Source organism: Cyphellophora europaea (genome assembly GCF_000365145.1).
Source record: "Cyphellophora europaea CBS 101466 unplaced genomic scaffold supercont1.5, whole genome shotgun sequence".
NCBI classification, from domain to species: domain Eukaryota; kingdom Fungi; phylum Ascomycota; class Eurotiomycetes; order Chaetothyriales; family Cyphellophoraceae; genus Cyphellophora; species Cyphellophora europaea.
The window spans coordinates 975,130-992,243 of record NW_008481811.1 but is presented as its reverse complement, the minus strand read 5'-3'; the positions used below and the strand labels follow the sequence as shown (position 1 = coordinate 992,243).

The 17,114-nt window shown below is 54.8% G+C and overlaps 9 protein-coding genes across 9 annotated transcripts; 4 read left to right on the top strand and 5 right to left on the bottom strand.

The window, feature by feature from the left end:
* Positions 1-111: 111 nt before the first annotated feature.
* Positions 112-1,439, bottom strand: HMPREF1541_05643 (uncharacterized protein; the record flags this gene model as incomplete). The annotated part of the gene is made up of 2 exons (XM_008719983.1): positions 112-1,282; positions 1,342-1,439. The coding sequence occupies 2 exons, from the start codon at positions 1,437-1,439 to the stop codon at positions 112-114; spliced, it is 1,269 nt and encodes a 422-aa protein (XP_008718205.1).
* Positions 1,440-1,964: 525 nt separating this feature from the next.
* Positions 1,965-2,814, top strand: HMPREF1541_05642 (uncharacterized protein; the record flags this gene model as incomplete). The annotated part of the gene is made up of 3 exons (XM_008719982.1): positions 1,965-2,004; positions 2,055-2,305; positions 2,368-2,814. 3 exons carry the CDS (start codon positions 1,965-1,967, stop codon positions 2,812-2,814), a joined length of 738 nt encoding a protein of 245 aa, XP_008718204.1.
* Positions 2,815-3,339: 525 nt separating this feature from the next.
* On the bottom strand, positions 3,340-6,006 carry HMPREF1541_05641 (uncharacterized protein; the record flags this gene model as incomplete). Its single annotated transcript, XM_008719981.1, has 1 exon — positions 3,340-6,006. The coding sequence occupies one exon, from the start codon at positions 6,004-6,006 to the stop codon at positions 3,340-3,342; it is 2,667 nt and encodes an 888-aa protein (XP_008718203.1).
* A 665-nt stretch (positions 6,007-6,671) lies between these two features.
* HMPREF1541_05640 (uncharacterized protein) lies at positions 6,672-7,928 on the top strand (the record flags this gene model as incomplete). The annotated part of the gene is made up of 1 exon (XM_008719980.1): positions 6,672-7,928. The coding sequence occupies one exon, from the start codon at positions 6,672-6,674 to the stop codon at positions 7,926-7,928; it is 1,257 nt and encodes a 418-aa protein (XP_008718202.1).
* A 1,075-nt stretch (positions 7,929-9,003) lies between these two features.
* Positions 9,004-9,875, top strand: HMPREF1541_05639 (uncharacterized protein; the record flags this gene model as incomplete). The annotated part of the gene is made up of 2 exons (XM_008719979.1): positions 9,004-9,047; positions 9,110-9,875. The coding sequence occupies 2 exons, from the start codon at positions 9,004-9,006 to the stop codon at positions 9,873-9,875; spliced, it is 810 nt and encodes a 269-aa protein (XP_008718201.1).
* Positions 9,876-11,061: 1,186 nt separating this feature from the next.
* HMPREF1541_05638 (uncharacterized protein) lies at positions 11,062-12,135 on the bottom strand (the record flags this gene model as incomplete). Its single annotated transcript, XM_008719978.1, has 1 exon — positions 11,062-12,135. The coding sequence occupies one exon, from the start codon at positions 12,133-12,135 to the stop codon at positions 11,062-11,064; it is 1,074 nt and encodes a 357-aa protein (XP_008718200.1).
* A 357-nt stretch (positions 12,136-12,492) lies between these two features.
* Positions 12,493-13,648, bottom strand: HMPREF1541_05637 (uncharacterized protein; the record flags this gene model as incomplete). The annotated part of the gene is made up of 4 exons (XM_008719977.1): positions 12,493-12,970; positions 13,024-13,298; positions 13,350-13,525; positions 13,573-13,648. 4 exons carry the CDS (start codon positions 13,646-13,648, stop codon positions 12,493-12,495), a joined length of 1,005 nt encoding a protein of 334 aa, XP_008718199.1.
* A 620-nt stretch (positions 13,649-14,268) lies between these two features.
* On the top strand, positions 14,269-15,971 carry HMPREF1541_05636 (uncharacterized protein; the record flags this gene model as incomplete). The annotated part of the gene is made up of 2 exons (XM_008719976.1): positions 14,269-14,325; positions 14,385-15,971. The coding sequence occupies 2 exons, from the start codon at positions 14,269-14,271 to the stop codon at positions 15,969-15,971; spliced, it is 1,644 nt and encodes a 547-aa protein (XP_008718198.1).
* Positions 15,972-15,980: 9 nt separating this feature from the next.
* Positions 15,981-16,823, bottom strand: HMPREF1541_05635 (uncharacterized protein; the record flags this gene model as incomplete). The annotated part of the gene is made up of 1 exon (XM_008719975.1): positions 15,981-16,823. One exon carries the CDS (start codon positions 16,821-16,823, stop codon positions 15,981-15,983), a length of 843 nt encoding a protein of 280 aa, XP_008718197.1.
* Positions 16,824-17,114: the final 291 nt, after the last annotated feature.

Below are 17,114 nucleotides of genomic sequence, written 5' to 3'. Positions count from 1 at the left end.
CAAGACCTGAGCATGTGAAACCCGTCCGCTGCTTGCTACTGTTATTACACATTACAATCGTAACCGCGAGCCTGTCCGTAAGCTCTGCGTTTTGCTGGTAATCATGCACAGTTATCCCTGCTTGGCCTGTTCGAGCAGCTCATTGACGTCGGCATCAAGGTCTCCTAGAGCACTCCCCAAACTCTCCCCCTCGCGGCCCAGGTTCTCCATCCCCAGGCCTCCAAGATCAGGAACAACCTGATCATCGCCATGGCTCATCTTGCGTCGCTTGGCAGTCGGTCCGTTGAGACTGCTATTACTGGCGTTCCTCAGTTTGACCCCTGTGTAGTCGGTGTCGCCAAAGCCTGACAGAGCTGCTGCTACGGCCGGGTTGCTGGTCGGAGCTGTGGGCGAGTAACCGAAGTCTCCGCCATCCTCGAGAGGATCCTCGGGCTCCGGCGTGAGCTCTTCCACTTCTGGCCGGTCATCGACAAATCCTGACGCACTCCCACCGTTGGGGTCGGGAGCCGCTGGAGAGACCTCGTTTGAGGAAAGCCCCTTCATGATAGCATCCTCCACGTCTCGCTTCTTGCCCTCAGTGCTCGTCTTGCGACTGCCTAACTCCAGGAACGTCTCTTCATCCTTGGAAAGAGCCGATTTGTTGATTTCGAGGATTCTTTCCAGGTCAGTCAGCAATGCTTGTCGCGCTTTGATACTGGCGCCCACTGCGCTCTCGGCGTTAGAAAGCTGCTTCATGAGGCCGGACAATCTGGCGGCATAGACTGGCGGCGTAGGAAGGCCGGCTTCGGGATCATTGAGGTTCGTGTATTCCTTTTGAGCGGCGTCTATGGCGGGTCGGGCGTCGATAGTCGCCTTCGTGACAGCGGTTTGCAAGGGTCCAAGCGTCTCGAGCTCCTTAGGCATGGGCTTGTCACTTGATGATCCAAACAGCGACTTGCCCATGAGCGTTTTCTTTCCGCTGCTGCCGGTCCCCTTAGTCTTGTCAACCTCCTCTAGCCTGGCCTCGATGGCCTCAATGATGGGGCCCTCGAAAGTGACACGCGTTTTCCACACCTCGAGCACCCGTCGGATCTTAGCCTGAATCTCTGGTGTGGAAGACCTGTAGGCAGTTTGAAGAGCCTCCGGCATGAGTGGGGCAAAAGCGTCTGGGAACTCAGTTCGCTTTCGTGCCCGAGCATTCTGGACAATGTCGTTGCATAGATAGATGAAGTTGAGCCGTTTGGGAGGAGCTGAGTCTCGTAGTCTGGTCAACCACAGGTTGGCAATCCGATCGGCATGTCGTCTAGTTCAGGTTAGTCATTCCAACTGATGCTGATGGCAAGAGTCGACTGGGAACCATACTTATGAAAGGTGATCCACTGTGAGACAGAGACGATGCTATCCTGAGTCTCATTGAGGGTCGAGAGCTTTGCTCTGAGTGCATCGTCGGAGAACGCCATAGTCGCCTACACCCTTGCAGATACGTTGCGTTCAAGCCGTGGTCATCGACCAAAGCAAGTCCGAGAGGTTTGAGACCACTAATGGCGCTCGATACCACTGCAGGAGGCTACAAGCTGAGCTATAGAATTCCGCCAGGCGCTGTCTGGAATGTTTCAATGATCAATGATCTGGCCTCGCTATGGCTCCGCCCGCCACTAAACAGCTTATCTGAATGAGAGTCGAATTGATGAAGTGATGGACAACGCGACAAAGAAGATTACCATCACCAACTTCAGAGCTCGTGAGCAATGGGTAAGTTGGCCCGTGCTTAGGGCTGTAGTAGCGCCAAGCACAGTCAATGTACGGCGGCGAACAGGGCCATCTAGCCTCAGGAGCGTCAACTTGCCCGGAGCGACTTGTATGCTGCAGCCAGCGACACCTGTCGAACTTCACACCACGACCGGTCTACGCCTTGTTTCCTTTGCTTCTGTCACACGACCACACTCAGTCACTCGCTCGCTCTACAGAAGCCACAGTCTCACGCGATGGCCGACCGATTCCCTTCCATCGAGGACATCGAGGGCGGTAAGACCGCAGCAACCAAATGACCCAGAACATGTGCTAACATCAGGCAGGAGACGCCGACGTCCGCGCGGAGGGCACCGGAGGGGGGGACTTCTTAGAGCGAGAGCGCGCCGCCCTGGGAGAGGACGCTGACCTTTTCTCCGCCAACGATGCCCCCAAACAGTCTGCAACCGTTGAAGACGGTGACGACGACCTACTAGGCGGCGGAGACGACTTCTCCGCGCCCCCACAGCCTTCGGGCCAGGATAACGACTTCGACGGCTTCGAGAGTTCCTTCCCCGCAATCGACACTCAAAACGATGTATGCCTCAGCCCCTCTAGATCTTCTTCCTAGGCGTACCCACTAACAGTTCCTCTCTATAGAACGTCGGCCCTGGCGGTTCCATCACCAACACGTCCGGCGGCGGCTACACGAACTATAACGCTCAGCAAACCGAAGCCGACACCGAGCCCATCCGCGCGTGGCGCGAGAAGCGCGACGCTGACATCGCCCGCCGCGACGAGGCCTCGCAGTCCAAGAAAGAAGAGACCGTTGCCACGGCGCAAAAGGACATTGATAGCTTCTACGAGAACTACAATCGCAAAATCGACCGACAGAAAACACAGGTCGCCAAGGAAGCAGAGGAGTTCCTAGCCAAGCGGGAAGATACCACCGCCGGCGGCACCAGCTGGGAGCGGATCGCCAAGCTGGTGGATCTGAGCGGAAAGGGACAGGGTGGCGGCGGCGAGGGGAGCAGCAAGAAGCGGATGCGGGAGATGTTGTTGAGTTTGAAAAATGATAAGGAGGCGCCGGCTGCGACTGTGGCTTGAGTACTGGCCGGTCGGTAGGCGGGAGAGAGCTTGGACTCCGGTCATTATTGCGCCTGCTGATAATCTGGGAACCCGAGGCAGGAGCAGCGAACTCTTCCTAGGGTATCCACGGCGACGTCGATACCAAGACGCATGGTACGGAGACCGGTGTCTGCGGTGTAAAACACTAGACAAATGAATGCGGACCCAGCTCCGTATGCTGAACAGGTCTCTTGACTGGCTTCCAGACAATGTTCAGAGCTCTGTACAACTGAACGTCGCGGAGTATCGACGACACAGGGAAATCGAACAATACACGTGGAAGCCTTTCGAAGAGTGAATGTCTTTTGCTTTCAATTGACGGCAGAAAATCACATACGAATGCTAGCTACCCCGGTGCACGCGCGCCGTACCAAATGCCATCTGAACCTTGCATGCAATCGGTATAATCTCTCTTTCCGTATCAAACGCCGTCCCGGGAACGCTCAATTGACTGTCGTACATGCATGTCAACGACATAAACCCTGCGACCCCGCCGGGCTGTCATCATTTGTGAAATTCCTTCCCGAGCCACTCTTGCAGGCCTGTCCAACCATTGGTGTCTGCGAAGCTCCTCGCGATCGCAACGTGGCCGTCAAACTGCTCCTGTAGTTTCGTCGTGATACCCTCAAACGGATCCCGCAAACCCAGGACGTCTTTGCCGAGCACGGAAGTTGATGAGGATGGAGTCCTGAGGTCCACCAGGTTGGCACGCATGGCTTCGAGCTGTCGCTTGATGGTCGCTTCTTGCGCCGAAAGGGCAGAAGAAGGCGAAGTCGAGTCATCGGCACTTTCGGTGGCTCCGGAGATTTGCGGTGTGCTGACTGGGACATGCTTGACCTTGACTGCAGACCTAGCGCGACCCTCGTTGGCCATGTATGGTGGAGGGCTGCTTTTCCTGTCATCAGGAATCGCCGAAGGCGTCGGTGAGGAGAGTTCCTCCTGGAACTTGGACGTTTTCGCCCGGTTGTTTGATTTCATCGTCTTCTTCGGGCCCTTTTGCGCGCCACCTTTCGCACTACCATGCCCATTGGCCAGTCTCATGATCTGCTCCTGGAGGCCGGCAATCAGGCGTGGATCCTGACCGCCGTGTTCGGTCGCAAATAACTGCTCCATATCTCTCCGGATGCGGGCCTTGTCAGTTGCAGTGGCGTTGGTATTATCATGCGTCAAAGCGTCGGCGAAGTCTTCGGCCGTCATTTGGCGATTGAGGTTGATGATCTCTTGTGCAGATTGGATGCCAGCGGTAGTGTTTCCGCCTAGTCCCAGCGCACCCATTAGAGTAGTCACATCCTGGAGCCCTGGAAAGCCAAGAGGACCAGCTTCTGGCTGTCTGCTCACTTGAAGTGGATTTGGCACCAAACTGCTGGCAGACACTGCGGGAGGTCGCTTTTGTTTAGTAGCTTTTGCCTGCGCCTCATGATTGTTCCTGGCCTTGTCAACAAATCTTCCCATGCTGACCTTGACGTTCTCAAGGACGCCCTTAAGAATCGCAATATGTGACGCTTTGCTGGTACCCGCATTGCTTGCGAAGTAGCGAGCCAGCATGTCCAGTGACGGCAGATATTTTTCTGGATCCTTTTCTGAGTACGCAATGACGATCGAGGTCATCATAGCCCGAAGCTTCTTCTCATCGGTGCCCGCCATCGATTCTTTGATAAGCCCGAGGCCGGCCTGGTTGAAGAGAAGGTCCGTCATTCGGTTCTCAAGCACAATGTCTGAGAGTGGTGGAACAAACGATTGTTTGACAGCCTCGTCTTTGATGGCTTTGATGGCTTCGTAAATCTGTTTAGGGTCTCTACCCTCCTTCTGGGTGAGAGTATAGAGCATCTTATCTGTTGCCTCGTCTTCGATAGCAATAGACCGCTCATTCGCGTCAAGAGTTGCCTTGTCCAGTTTCAGCTCTTCGGCCGTTGCTTTCAGGGTGGCAGCATCAGCATTGTTGCGCAATGTTAGTAAAACGTCAATAACGTTCTCGCAAGTCTTCGTAGTTCCGTCGCTGCTGGTAAGATCGACTGCGAAGCCTTTGGCGTTAGGCTTTGCCAGCATGTCTTCTAGAGCTTGGAAAGACTTTTGTAGCACCGGTGACATAGGACCATTGATCTCGAGAACACTCCGAAGGTCTGTAATTGCTGCTTGAACGTCGCGAGGATCTGATGCAGAGAAGAATCCTTTCATCACATTCAGCGCTTGACTGAAGGTGTCTTTGTTGGAGGTGGCCAACGACTTGGAGAGTGCCTGGGAAAGGTTGGCGCTGCTGCCATGGAGGCTATCTTCAGCATGGCCGGGAGTGAAGATCATCTCTTTGAATTGGTTGTTGTTCCGCTCGGCCTCGGCCATCTCCTTGTTTGCCTGGTCCAGCTTCAGCCTTGCATCGAAGGCCGTGACTCTGCCAGCATGTACGTCTTGCCTGATTCTGTCCAATCGAACTCGTATTCTCTTGACGACAGACTCGTTGTCCCTAGCAGCTTCGAGAATTGCGTTGTCTTTCGGATCTAGCAGGGCCTGAAGGGGCGATGGGGGTAAGTCGCGTGGTGGCTTTCCCATAGCTGGCAAGTTCTCTTCGTTCTTACTGTTCGACTTGTCCAGCGCGACAGACCGTCGATTACGTGCGGCGAGCTCCTCTTCGTCATCCTTCTTGACGCGTTCTAGTTCGACGTCTCGCTGCTTTCGTAGAGCATTCTTCATACGCGGTGTTCGTTCCGAAGTGATACGAGCCTGGTAATACTTGATCGTATCCATCTCCATCCAGGAAACGCCGGTCGATTTCGCCCTGGAACAGACCTCGTGGTGACAACCGTCCATTACTTTCCTGATGTCAGTCGAAAAATCGAGACAGCAAGTACTGGGTCCAGTGAACTTGTATTCGCCAGTCATCTGTACCTTGAAAAAGTTATCGAAGGCAGCCGCTTCCTCGTGAAGTAGCGCCCTCTCGGCTTGGTGTCTAGCCGACTTTTGTTCAAGCTCGTTCTTCTCCCTTTCAAGCTTCGCTCTCTCGGTGAGCAGCTCGTTGTAGATTCGAATATCCTCCTCGGTCCAGCCTTCCACATTGTGACCGTCGGCTGCTCGAGGAGGCTCATGGCTATGACCACATGTGCATAGTGGCTGCGGCGCTTTCGCGGAGTCCTCGTGAACGATTGTGGGCTTCGCCTTCTTGGCCTTGCCTTTGCCCATTGTTGGATAGCGTGGCGACAGGAGTTGGGCGGAATGCTGAAGACAAGTTTGACGACTATGTCGACAGCGAAAATCCCACCGAAGGATGTGAGCAGCAACAATTCGAGTGCGATACCCTTCCAGAAGCTAGCTGAATGTCGTGTTCGATGTTGCTCGACGTCAGCCAGCGCCCATTCCGGAACAAGTGTAAACAGCTGGACCCGACTGAAAACGTTGTGGGAGTTTGAAATCGCAGATCTGAATACCGAACTAAAGAGTTTGCGTGTTGGTACAGCATCATTCTCATGCGTCGTCCATGCAAGAGCTCAGCACCCTCGCCGCCAATCCGGCTGGGTTGTGGGTTTTTGGTACAACAAGTGGCTGAAAATACTGCGTTCAAATAAGAGATGCCGAGTGATACTCCAGATTCATGTTTCGCTGGGACCACATCTCGATACCGATGGGTTGGATAGCTATTCTGTCAAGAAGTGGCATATCGGGATGAAGGTGATGTTGTTCAAGTTCATGTCAGGAAGCAACACCGCTTCTTGGCACGGCAGGGTTCAGCCCATAGTTCGGCCCGCAGTTTTCTCCGATCCGGGCACGGCGACGACGTTTTTCGTCGAGGACGACATCGAGGCTCTGATGAAGTATTCTGTATGACACCAATCATAGGAGAAGCTACGATGGCTGCAGACGCCGTGGCCGATGTCCCAACCTCGCTCGACCAAATAAACCAGATAATTAAAGCCAGCTCTGAGCACGACATTCGACTTTTGCAGCAGCACCTGGACACTTTTTCCTTTGAAGGTTGTAAGGCTGTTGACGTTCAAGAGCCTGAACGTGGATATACACCACTACATGCTGCTATCGCATCTTGCGCAGCTGCCACCAACGGAGCCCATGATCATGCCAAACATGACGCCAGCGATAGAGAGACACAAGCCTACGAGACTATCAAGGTCCTGTTCGAGAACGGCGCAATTTGGAATCAGCTGGACCGAGATGACGAGACTCCTGGCTGTATGGCGCACAGATTGGGCCTAGAGAGTTTGTATCAATTGATGGTCGATGCTGGAGTTCGAGCAGAGATGCTGTTGAACCGACTGGATGAGTATGAGGAGCTTGAAGACCTCGAAGATTCAGATGTTCAGCCCGATACGGTTGAGGCTGTCAGCAACGAGGACACTGATGACGCCGATGCACCGCAGCTAGTCGATGGGAGCGATCCAGAAGGCAAGGCAGAAGTCCCGTCGGCTAGCGAACCCACGACAGGCGATGTGCAGTCATCTGCTTACCTTTCGTCGACTCTCTCCTTAGATGATAAGAAACTGCTGGACGAGTCACAAAATGGAGTAATGATGGCTTGGGAGAGCGGCATAATGGCGAGGTCAACAAATGCCCTTCTTCCCTCACCTGGCCTCAAGATCTTGAATATTGGTTTCGGGATGGGCATCATTGATTCGTACATTCAAGACCATAAAAACAAGCCAGCCGAGCATCATATCGTCGAAGCTCATCCTGACGTGGTCAAAGACATGAGAGTCAAAGGCTGGTTTGACAAGCCAGGAGTCAAAGTCCACATCGGCAAATGGCAAGACATTCTCCCTGAAATGACGGGTGAAGGACTGGCCTTTGATGCCATCTACTACGACACTTTCGCCGAATCTTATCACGACTTCAAGGATTTCTTTTCGGAACATGTGATTGGCCTACTGGAACAGGATGGTCGATGGTCGTACTTCAACGGTATGGGTGCGGATCGTCAGATCAGTTACGATGTGTACCAGAAAGTCGTTGAAATCGATCTGCTTGATGCCGGTTTCGACGTCGAATGGACAGATATCGCTCTGCCGGATCTCGGGAACGAATGGGAAGGCGTCAGGCGCAAGTACTGGAACGTCTCGAGCTATCGCCTACCGGTCTGCAAGTATCTGGATTGATCGACGCCGACTTGAACCTAGAATTCCGCCAGACCGATTTCCGGTGCTCAACTCATGAACTGGCAGCAAGTATGAGCGTGCGCCGTAATCCCTCGCTGGCTGGATGGTTCTCTGTCAACACTCCTCCATCGCCTCCACATTCTGAGCACACATTGGCTGTTCTTAATCATGCGGCCGAGAACCTCGTCTCTGGCTATTTGTCCCTCGCTAGGCGAAGAGAGCGGATATCGGTATGAGCGGCGACAGCACTATGCGCCGCTACTGAAGGTCTACCAAGCAGGGTCTGTCGTACAGTACGGTTGATGTTGAGGCTCACTGACCTGTAGCATTAGAGGCTTATACAGATCTCCGTGGATCTGTAAAAGATGCAGATCTCCCCGGATTTGTGACAAGGCCGCGCCGAAAGGCTCCATCCCCTCCGCTACCAAGACCAAATCCTGTCACTCACCAACCATGCCTCCGAGACACAGCCGAAAATGCTGCAAAGATTTGGGTAGGCATCCATCATCTTAGAAGAGCTCGGTGCGACGGAAGCTTTGCGATAGAGCTTATTGAGCAGATCTCCATCCTCGGCCGTCGCTTCTCCAGGTCGCTTGTGCGGAGTAATTCCGGAATACTGAGAGGACTTACCTCAAGCACTTTCACGCGATCCTACGCGTTGCACGTCGAGCAACAATCATTTTTGGTTTCCATTACCCCGCATCCTCTAGCTTCGAGCACACCAGAGTAGACCATCTGTTCCCTCTGGCTCGCTTTTGACTCTCAACGGCTCCTTTTCTCGGGCCAGGTTCCGACAAGTCCGCTCAGAGTTTCCTATGAAGGTGCCTGTTGGAGGTCGCCCATGACCCCGATAAATGCCCCCTCACGACAAATACCAGTCCTCAGCAGGTTAGATTGCCACGAGGACAGACAATAAGTATATGATGATGCCTACCATGCGTCGACCGCGTCACATTCTTCTGATTTCCAACACACTGCGCCGTGCACAGATTTCTCTACGAGGCCCGTTCCCTGCCTGATCATTCCCCTTCCATAACCACCACGCCTACTCTGATCTTCTACAGCACGGCTCAGGATGTCACAGAGAACAGCCATTGTCACAGGCTCCGCTAGAGGAATGTAAGAAGCAATAGCTCCCAGCAACGCACCTGTCACCGCGACCCAACTAATCATCTCCCCAGCGGCGAAGCCATCGTTCGCCGGCTTGCCCGCGAGAACTTCCGCGTCTGCGTAAACGATGTGTCCGCCAACCAAGCGGGTATCGACAAGCTCGTCCAAGACCTCAACTCCCAATACGGCGACAACACCGCCATTGGCGTCGCAGCCGACGTGACCTCCCCCTCTGAAGTCAAGCGCATGGTGGAAGAATCCGTGTCCAAGCTCGGCCCGCTCACCGTCATGATCGCCAACGCCGGTATCGCGCAGGTGACGCCCGTGCTCGAGATCTCGGACGAGGACGTGCAGAAGATGTTCAACGTCAATTTCATGGGCGTCTGGAACTGCTACACGGCGGCGGCGCGGCAGATGATCGCCCAAGGCGACCGTCCCGAGGGCGAGAGCTCCTACAAGATCATGGGCGCTGCGAGCATCGTGGCGTTCAAGCCTTTCCCGTTGCTGAGCCACTACAGCGCCAGCAAGTGGGCGGTACGCGGCTTCACGCAGGTCTTTGCCATGGAGATGGCCAAGCATAAGATCCGCGTCAACGCGTACGCCCCGGGAATCGTGGGGACGGCGATGTGGGAGCAGATCGACGAGCAGCTGGGCAAAGCCGAGGGCCGGCCCAAGGGCGAGAGTGTGAAGAAGTACAGCAAAGAGTTGACGGCGTTGGGGCGGACGAGCACGCCCGAGGATGTCGGCGACGTGGTCGGTGGGTTCATGGTGAGCAAGGACAGCGACTTCGTAACGGGCCAGACCATCGTAATCGATGGCGGTATCATATTCACATAATAGTGGCATGCTCTTCCTTGCCTGTAGCATGACAGCAAAGAAACTCCTTGGTCCCTCAACCCGAGTCCTGCATCTCCGTGTCCTCCCCCTCCCCTTGCCCCTCTCTCAGAGCCAGACCCTCACACAGCCGATCAAAGCTGCTCTGCAATTTCTCCTTTTTCACTCCCATCCCCACCCCTGTCGCCATTCCTGGCCCGCTTCCCAGCCCCCCATCACCCTCACGCTCACCAACCCGGTCGGCCAGTCACGCCGCCGCCTGGCCCTCGCCTTGCTTCGGCGGATACTCCTTGCCCTGGAACACGACCTTGGGCGCACACGTGCAGCGTTCCTCCTCCGGGATGGAATCCATGACTGAGGAGATGTGGTTGCCGCATCCCCACCAGGTGGCTTTCTCTGTGGGAAAGGTTAGCGATCCGACACCCTGGCATTAGTCCCGGAGATGCGGTATGCTTGTTGATGGGAAAGCCGGGGAGCCCAAGCCATGTCGAGCGGCGGTGCCAGGCGATGAGTTGGTTCGGTGGGGAGGGGATGTGGGTAGAGAGAGGCAGTCGACTTACGGCAGGTGTCGCAGGTCCTCTTCATACACATTGCGAGTTGATGGTGGGGCTTGACTGTAGTTTTTGCGGCGGGTGAATCTGATGGCTGAGCGCGGGGTTGTTGGGTTGCCCCTCGTCTACGAGATGGGATTCACTTGATCACGCTGAAAGTGCAGAGATGCGTCTGAGTGCTGCGCTACTTGTTGGATTTGAACGAAATTGCTGCAAGGATGTGAGTGAGCTGTATCAGAGGAATGCGGGTGAGCTGGATCGAACTCGGGGAGTGAAAGCCCGGCTTCTCGGGGATTCCCGAGGTCGGCGTCTACGAAAGTTGCTACTCCATTACGGCGATTGGCGACCTGTGATCGAACAAGACGAGCTCGCCTCCGTACGGCATTGAAGAGCAATTATGGTGAGAACCTGTTTCATTCTTATCTATGTACTCCGTAGACGCAGTCGCGCGCCGTCAGATGCTCAGAACCCCTATCCTCGTCTGACTGACCCGTTCCAGAAATCGCCATTGCCTATGCTGTCCATGCACCAGATTGATCGTTCCTTAGTTCCCATTTGTACAGTGTTGAAGTCGTCACAAGTCGTTCGACGGTCGTGGGTACGTCCGCTGCCTTTCAGAGATCGAACTCGGAGATCGCTCAATCGCCGAGTGGGTCATCTCTATTCCTCCTGAAGCCACCGTTGGCGTTCTTACTGAGCCCCGGGATGGGGTGATGGTAGCTTTTGGTGTTTTGACTCTGAGTATCTGAGAAGTCAAGGGGCTCGACATAGCTGCCCGGTACACTCTGCCTAGACCTTCCTTTGTTGGGTGACGCATGTCGAGGGACTCTCGGTGCTTGAGACTCCTGCGCAGGAGCAGCGGAGAAGGTATCCTCAGTACCATATGAGAAATCGCGGCGGGCCTGGCGTGGGTTTGATCGGGTTTCTGAACCATTGGTCTCGGTATAGTCGGTCCCATAGAATTGAGCCTCGGAATCACGATTGATGCCACCAACGCGTGCGGGCTTTTCGTGGCGATATGCTCGCACATCGTCATCGTGGCCTCCTTCCCACTTCTCGTTGTGGACTTGACGGATCTTGGCCTCCTTCGCTTTGGCCTTCTTGCTGCTCTTGGACTTCTTATCTTTCATGGCGGGAGCCTCGGACGACATGTCGGTTATAGTCTCCGTACCAGCGGTCCAGGAGCTACCATCATCACTGTAACCTTGACCAACAACGCTTCCACCACCGAGCTTGGTGCTCTTTGTGGCGTTACTGAGTGTTGTGCCGTTGGGACCTTTCCGGCGAAGGACAGTTGATTTGTACTCTTCCCAATCATTCTTCTTCCACTGGAACCCACCATTCTTCGCCCAGAAGAAGAACCAGATGGTAAGGAGCACAAATGATGCACCAATTATAGCAAATGCTGCTTGTACAGCCTTCATATTGATTTGGTTCGGGTCGACGCTACCCGCCTCCGGGTTGGTCGGGTGGGTAGTAGATGCCGCATCTCGAGCAGATAGTACGTGTGTGATGGGATGGTTGAGAGTAGGGGTCAAGTCTTCGCTTCGCTTGTCAAGACTACTGGCAAAGTCAGACTTCGAAGTCAAGGCCGCGCGCTGGTCGAGAGACAAGTGTGAGAGGTATGTAGGCAGGTCGAAAGGTTCAGATCGGGGATCGAGTTCGAGAGACGAGACCTCAAGGCCCGAGATCTTGGAGCTGACGGGTGCCATGATGTAACTTGAGGAATGTGGCCTGTTAGGGCGTAAGGTGACGCTTTACTGCGGTCATGCACGAATGGTGTGGTTTGCTCACGATGACTGAGTTTGTGAGTAGAGATTCAGCAATTCAAGGAATGATCAAGAAAGAACTCAGCTTTGGTAGTAGAATAGGATGATCAAAAGCGTCAGGCTACGAAGGTACTGTAGATATCGCCGTGCTGGTGGTTTGCAGAACAGAGGTGGCTGGCACCCCCAGCCTTCGGATTTCGCTTCTACGTCAGAGTTGACATTTACCCATTTTGGGCCTGGTCTGCCAAGCCCCAACCACTCTGCCACGGCAACGTCTTTGCTCCGTGTCGAGGCCTTCATTTATCTCGACATCTTATTGCCATCGCCATCACCGCCGCGCTCGCCAGCGCTTGCCGGTCTCCAGGCATCGGCGTCGCCAAAGCGCTCTACGACGAGGCCAGCGCTTCCTGGTGCTGTTGACCCGGCCTCCAGCTGCCGCTCATACGAAACTTGCCGTAACCTCTCCGATTCGCGCGGGGTGAGCCTCAGGTAGATCTCGACGCCTACCGCATGCAACAATAAGGCCATCCACAGTGCCATGCCGAAACTGACCCTCAAACTTGCTCCAATCTCTTCAGTATTGCCACCCGCGAAATCTGCATGTACCACGACATGGTGTCGAGCGTCAGCGCCGATGCACTCCGGGTACGTGCTCTCAAAATACCCGATATCGTTCCGCTGGAGGTAGCCGATTTCGCCACATGTCATGGTGGTATAGTACGATTGGATAGCCGTAATGATCTGAGCGGCGATGATCATGATGACCCTCAGCGTGATGCTAACAACAACTTTATTAGTCCTTGGCCATTTCAAGTCAGGGGTCCTGCTTACATTGTACCCATGTAGAACATTGCCCTGAGCATCCACGCTCGATGCTGATCGATCTGCAGCTTTTTGATATTGTATACAGCCATTGCAACGGCAATAGTGGATATTATAACGAGGACTCCCATACCAGCCTGGATCGAGAGGTCGCCACCAAATGCACGGCGAGTGATCATCAAAGCTCCAGCGTGACTGAACAGGATCAAGACAATGATGGTATAGCCATTGATGCGATGGAATAGGATCGCTTTGTGTCTGATGACGGGCACGAACTGCCAGACCTGTGTTCTTGTCAGGGCCGTTTTAATAGCTAATGGTCCAGCATGACTTACCATTAACAGGCCCGCAGGTAGTATGCACGCAAGATGCATCACAAGCCCGACACGATAGTGGCCTGCCCTCTGCCAATACCACTCTCCAGGACTCGATCCGCTAGCGTATTTGCCTGAGCTCAAATACTCAAGCCTTGCTAAGCTGAATCCAAGCATCGCACCAGCAAAGATCACGACTATGTCAGGTCAGCCGTTGCAGTTCGTTCTGGATCGGAGAACTCACACAGTGGAAAGTTGTATCGCTTCTGAAAGCCGAGCCATGCGGCTGGCTTGTGGTAGACGCTGCCCAATATGCCCATCTTGTGCTATACAATCTGAACCAAAGGGGTTGTCTTATGTGGAAATGCCTCTACCTCCCGCGTGAAGACGTCGATTCCCTCTTATATACCCGCGAGCGTGACATCAACCACTATACGCCATTGACGCAGAGCTCTGTGCTCTGCGCCGATGTCCCGTGCCCCTGTACAGCAATAGCAGCATACATTTTAAGCCTCAACGGGACGCAAAGCATACATAGATACCCTCGCATACCTCGAGGCGCAGGTTGCCACCACATTGGGTCTAGCTCGTTTTGACATCAGCCAATCCTGACACGGGGCCAAGAGATCACTGCCTCCAAGATCTGGGGAGGTTGATCTCATGTTCAGTCGCCTTACCAATGCCCGGGAGCCGATGACAAAGACGTGTTTGCAAATTAGCTATTGGATGGATGATGCCTTCCACAAGCCTAGTTTCCAGGAACGCATCGAGAGTGCGCGGCACGTTTCTCCCCTGGTCGTACTCGCTATTGCAGTGACGTATACAAAATCTTAGGCGCCCATGAATCAGGACTCATCTATTAGCAGCCCCAGCGTTTGTCTCGATCACTATACCTTGACTACGAACTGTCAAGGCCCGTAACCTGCAAGGCTCCTCCGCCATGCCCGGGGTTCCCACTTCCAAAGGCTGCGAAGCCTGCCGACGCCGGAAAAAGGGCGTAAGTGATCTACATTGGGCGGAGAAGAAAGGCGCAAGATCCCACTCTAACGGGTATAGTGCGATCTGGTCCAACCGACATGTGGTAGATGCACCAAGCTGGGTTTGAAGTGCATCAACAATGGCACCGGTCGCTTAAAATTCGTCGATGAATCGAAGACGTGGGCGCACCGAAAATCCTCTTCGGGAAGCAATACAACAGGCCGCAGCAGTAAAGCATCTACGCCGTCACCGGAATCTACCACCACCGTCACCACCAACTCCTCCTCGCGTGAATCGTCCTTGGACCTACAAGTCGCGCAGCTGTGTCGCTCAGCACTCCTCAGCCAGGCGGTCGGTGCCTTTTGGGAGGCTTACACTCCTCGCGCGTCCGGACTCCCCACCTTCTCCTCGCGAGGAATCCAGTCTTCGAAATGGCTTCAGGCAGCGTTGCGAGAGGCGCATTCGGACCCGGGGCTCAACGATGCGGTCATGGCCCTGGCGATGTCGAGAGCAAGTCGAATCAGCGGGAACAAGGATGCTCGTAAAGATGCGCTGATGTTCTATGGCTCCTGCGTCCGTAACGTCAGGCGCGCCATCGTGGCGGGAGATCGGCTGTATGACGATCACCTGCTGGCAACCGTCATGCTGTTGGCGACCTTTGAAGTCCACGAAGGCACTGCGCAGCGAGACAAAGCCTGGGGCGCACACATCAACGGCGCCTCCAGACTGATCAATGCAAGAGGAGCGTGGTCCTTTCAAACCGAGTTCGGCCGCATACTGTACCTAGGCCACCTACGAGACGAACTGATCTACGGCATAGGCACGCGTGGCAAATCGCGCCACGGCGTCGACCAGACCTCCTACAAGCCCACGCCGGAAGACATGACCGACCTCGATGTCCAGCTCGTCTCGATCCTCAGCTCCATGCCTTCCATCATGGAATCCGCCGACCACATTCGCACCATCGACGACGTCGCGCAAGTCCGAGAAGCCACGCTGGACCTCCGCACGCGCTGCCACGAGATCATGGACGTGCTCGAAAAATTCGACGAGACACTGCAATGGTCGCAGGCCGATCTGCTGTACTGGGAAGAACCCTCCCAGCTGGCGCTGTCTCTAGCCCCGGACAGCGACGAACGCGTCTTCACCACCTTCATCACCTTCTGCGACTTCCCCATTGCCTGCCTGCAATTCACGACGTGGACGTCACTGTTGCTGATGCATTCGACGCTGTGGCTGACGTATCAGTGGCTCCGCTGCTACCGGCCCGAGGCCATGATCGACCAAGCCATCCCCATGATGGTGCCGCCGGACAAGCTGGATCTCTGCAATGATCTGGCCATCAACATTGTGAAATCCATGGAGTACTTTGTGCAGCCGGAGATGGGGTTGGTGGGCGCACAGCAGATCGCGTATCCCATGAGTATCGTGATGGGTTACCTCACGTACTGGAACCGGCAGGAGAGGATGTGGTTTCCGGTCATCTTCAGGCGGCTCAAGGAGCTGAACATTGGGATCGAAGGGTTTCTGGTCGATACGTTCAAAGGGAATGAGCTGAGGATGATTCGCCCTCTGGCGGAAAAGGAGCCAAGGTTTGTGGATCAGAAGCAGTCGGGGAATGTGTTTGCGCAAGTATTGGCGGAGAATCCCACTCCGGAGACGTGAAAGCTAGGGTTATGAAAAGAAATCACCACCGCCACCACCTCCGTCATCGTCGTCGCCTCCCATGTCGTCGTCATCGCCGGCGTCGAAGTAGTTTTCGGCGTTGTAGTCGTTGTCTTCATCTTCAGACTCTTCAAAATCCGAGTCTTCCGGCTCATCCTCACCATCGCCTTCCTCGTCTGCATTCGGCTCGCCTTCTGGATAGTCGTCCTCGGCATCGAGGCCCTGGCGTTGTTTTGCATCTTTCTCCGCACGCCGTGATCGCTCGCTTTTCTGCTTTCTCCTGCCTGCAACGACAGCATCGGAGTCCTCGTCTGAGTCTGCATCTTCACCTCCGCTGCGGACGTCGGCTTCGACACTGAGACGCCGCTTACGCTTCCGCGCACCCATTCCGCCAAGTTCGGCGACATCGACGGTACTCCAAAGGGGATTCTTTCGCTTGGGATCGATGACGGGCCACAGCTCCTTGGGAAAGAGCTGCAACGCCTGAATCTTGCCGGCAGCTTCTGGCATGATTCGTCTCTTCTTCTGAAATTTGGACGAGTAGGCCTGTTGATCATTGAAGGGATCAAAGCCGGCTCGTGGAGCGACTTTTCCGTTGTCATCGGTCAATATGCTTGGATCAAGGGCGGCGTAAAATGGACCGTTGCGGGCACGGCTGCGGAAGCTAAGGTACTTTGTAGTCGACGCCAGCTCCGTTTGATCGAGAGCCCGGGGAATAGGAAAGACGACCTCAGGAAAGGTGGCTGCAGGCTTGTTCGCAAGGAGAACTGGGGCTGGCTCTTCGTCGTCCCATGCCATATCAGGGCCCAATTTGCGGCCTCCGCCGCCAAAGCGACCGCCACCACGAGGCATATTCGAAGAGTTGCGGGGGCGTGGTGCTATAAGCGAAACGTCATGTTGTGGTGAGGTTTGAGCAGTCGAAATGCGAGTCCAAAAAGTTGCGGCAGAAAGACTTGAGGGGCGGCCGCGATGGATCCGCTCTGTCACCGCCTGCCGCATTGGGATAGGGTCTTGGCACGGGTGAAAGGTGCCTAATACCCTCCCATCACACCCTCGACTATTGGCAGGGAGCCTTCGTCCCACGATTTATTACTCGCTCCGGGATAAGCATCGTACTACGGACTTGTACTGGGCTCTTTGGCT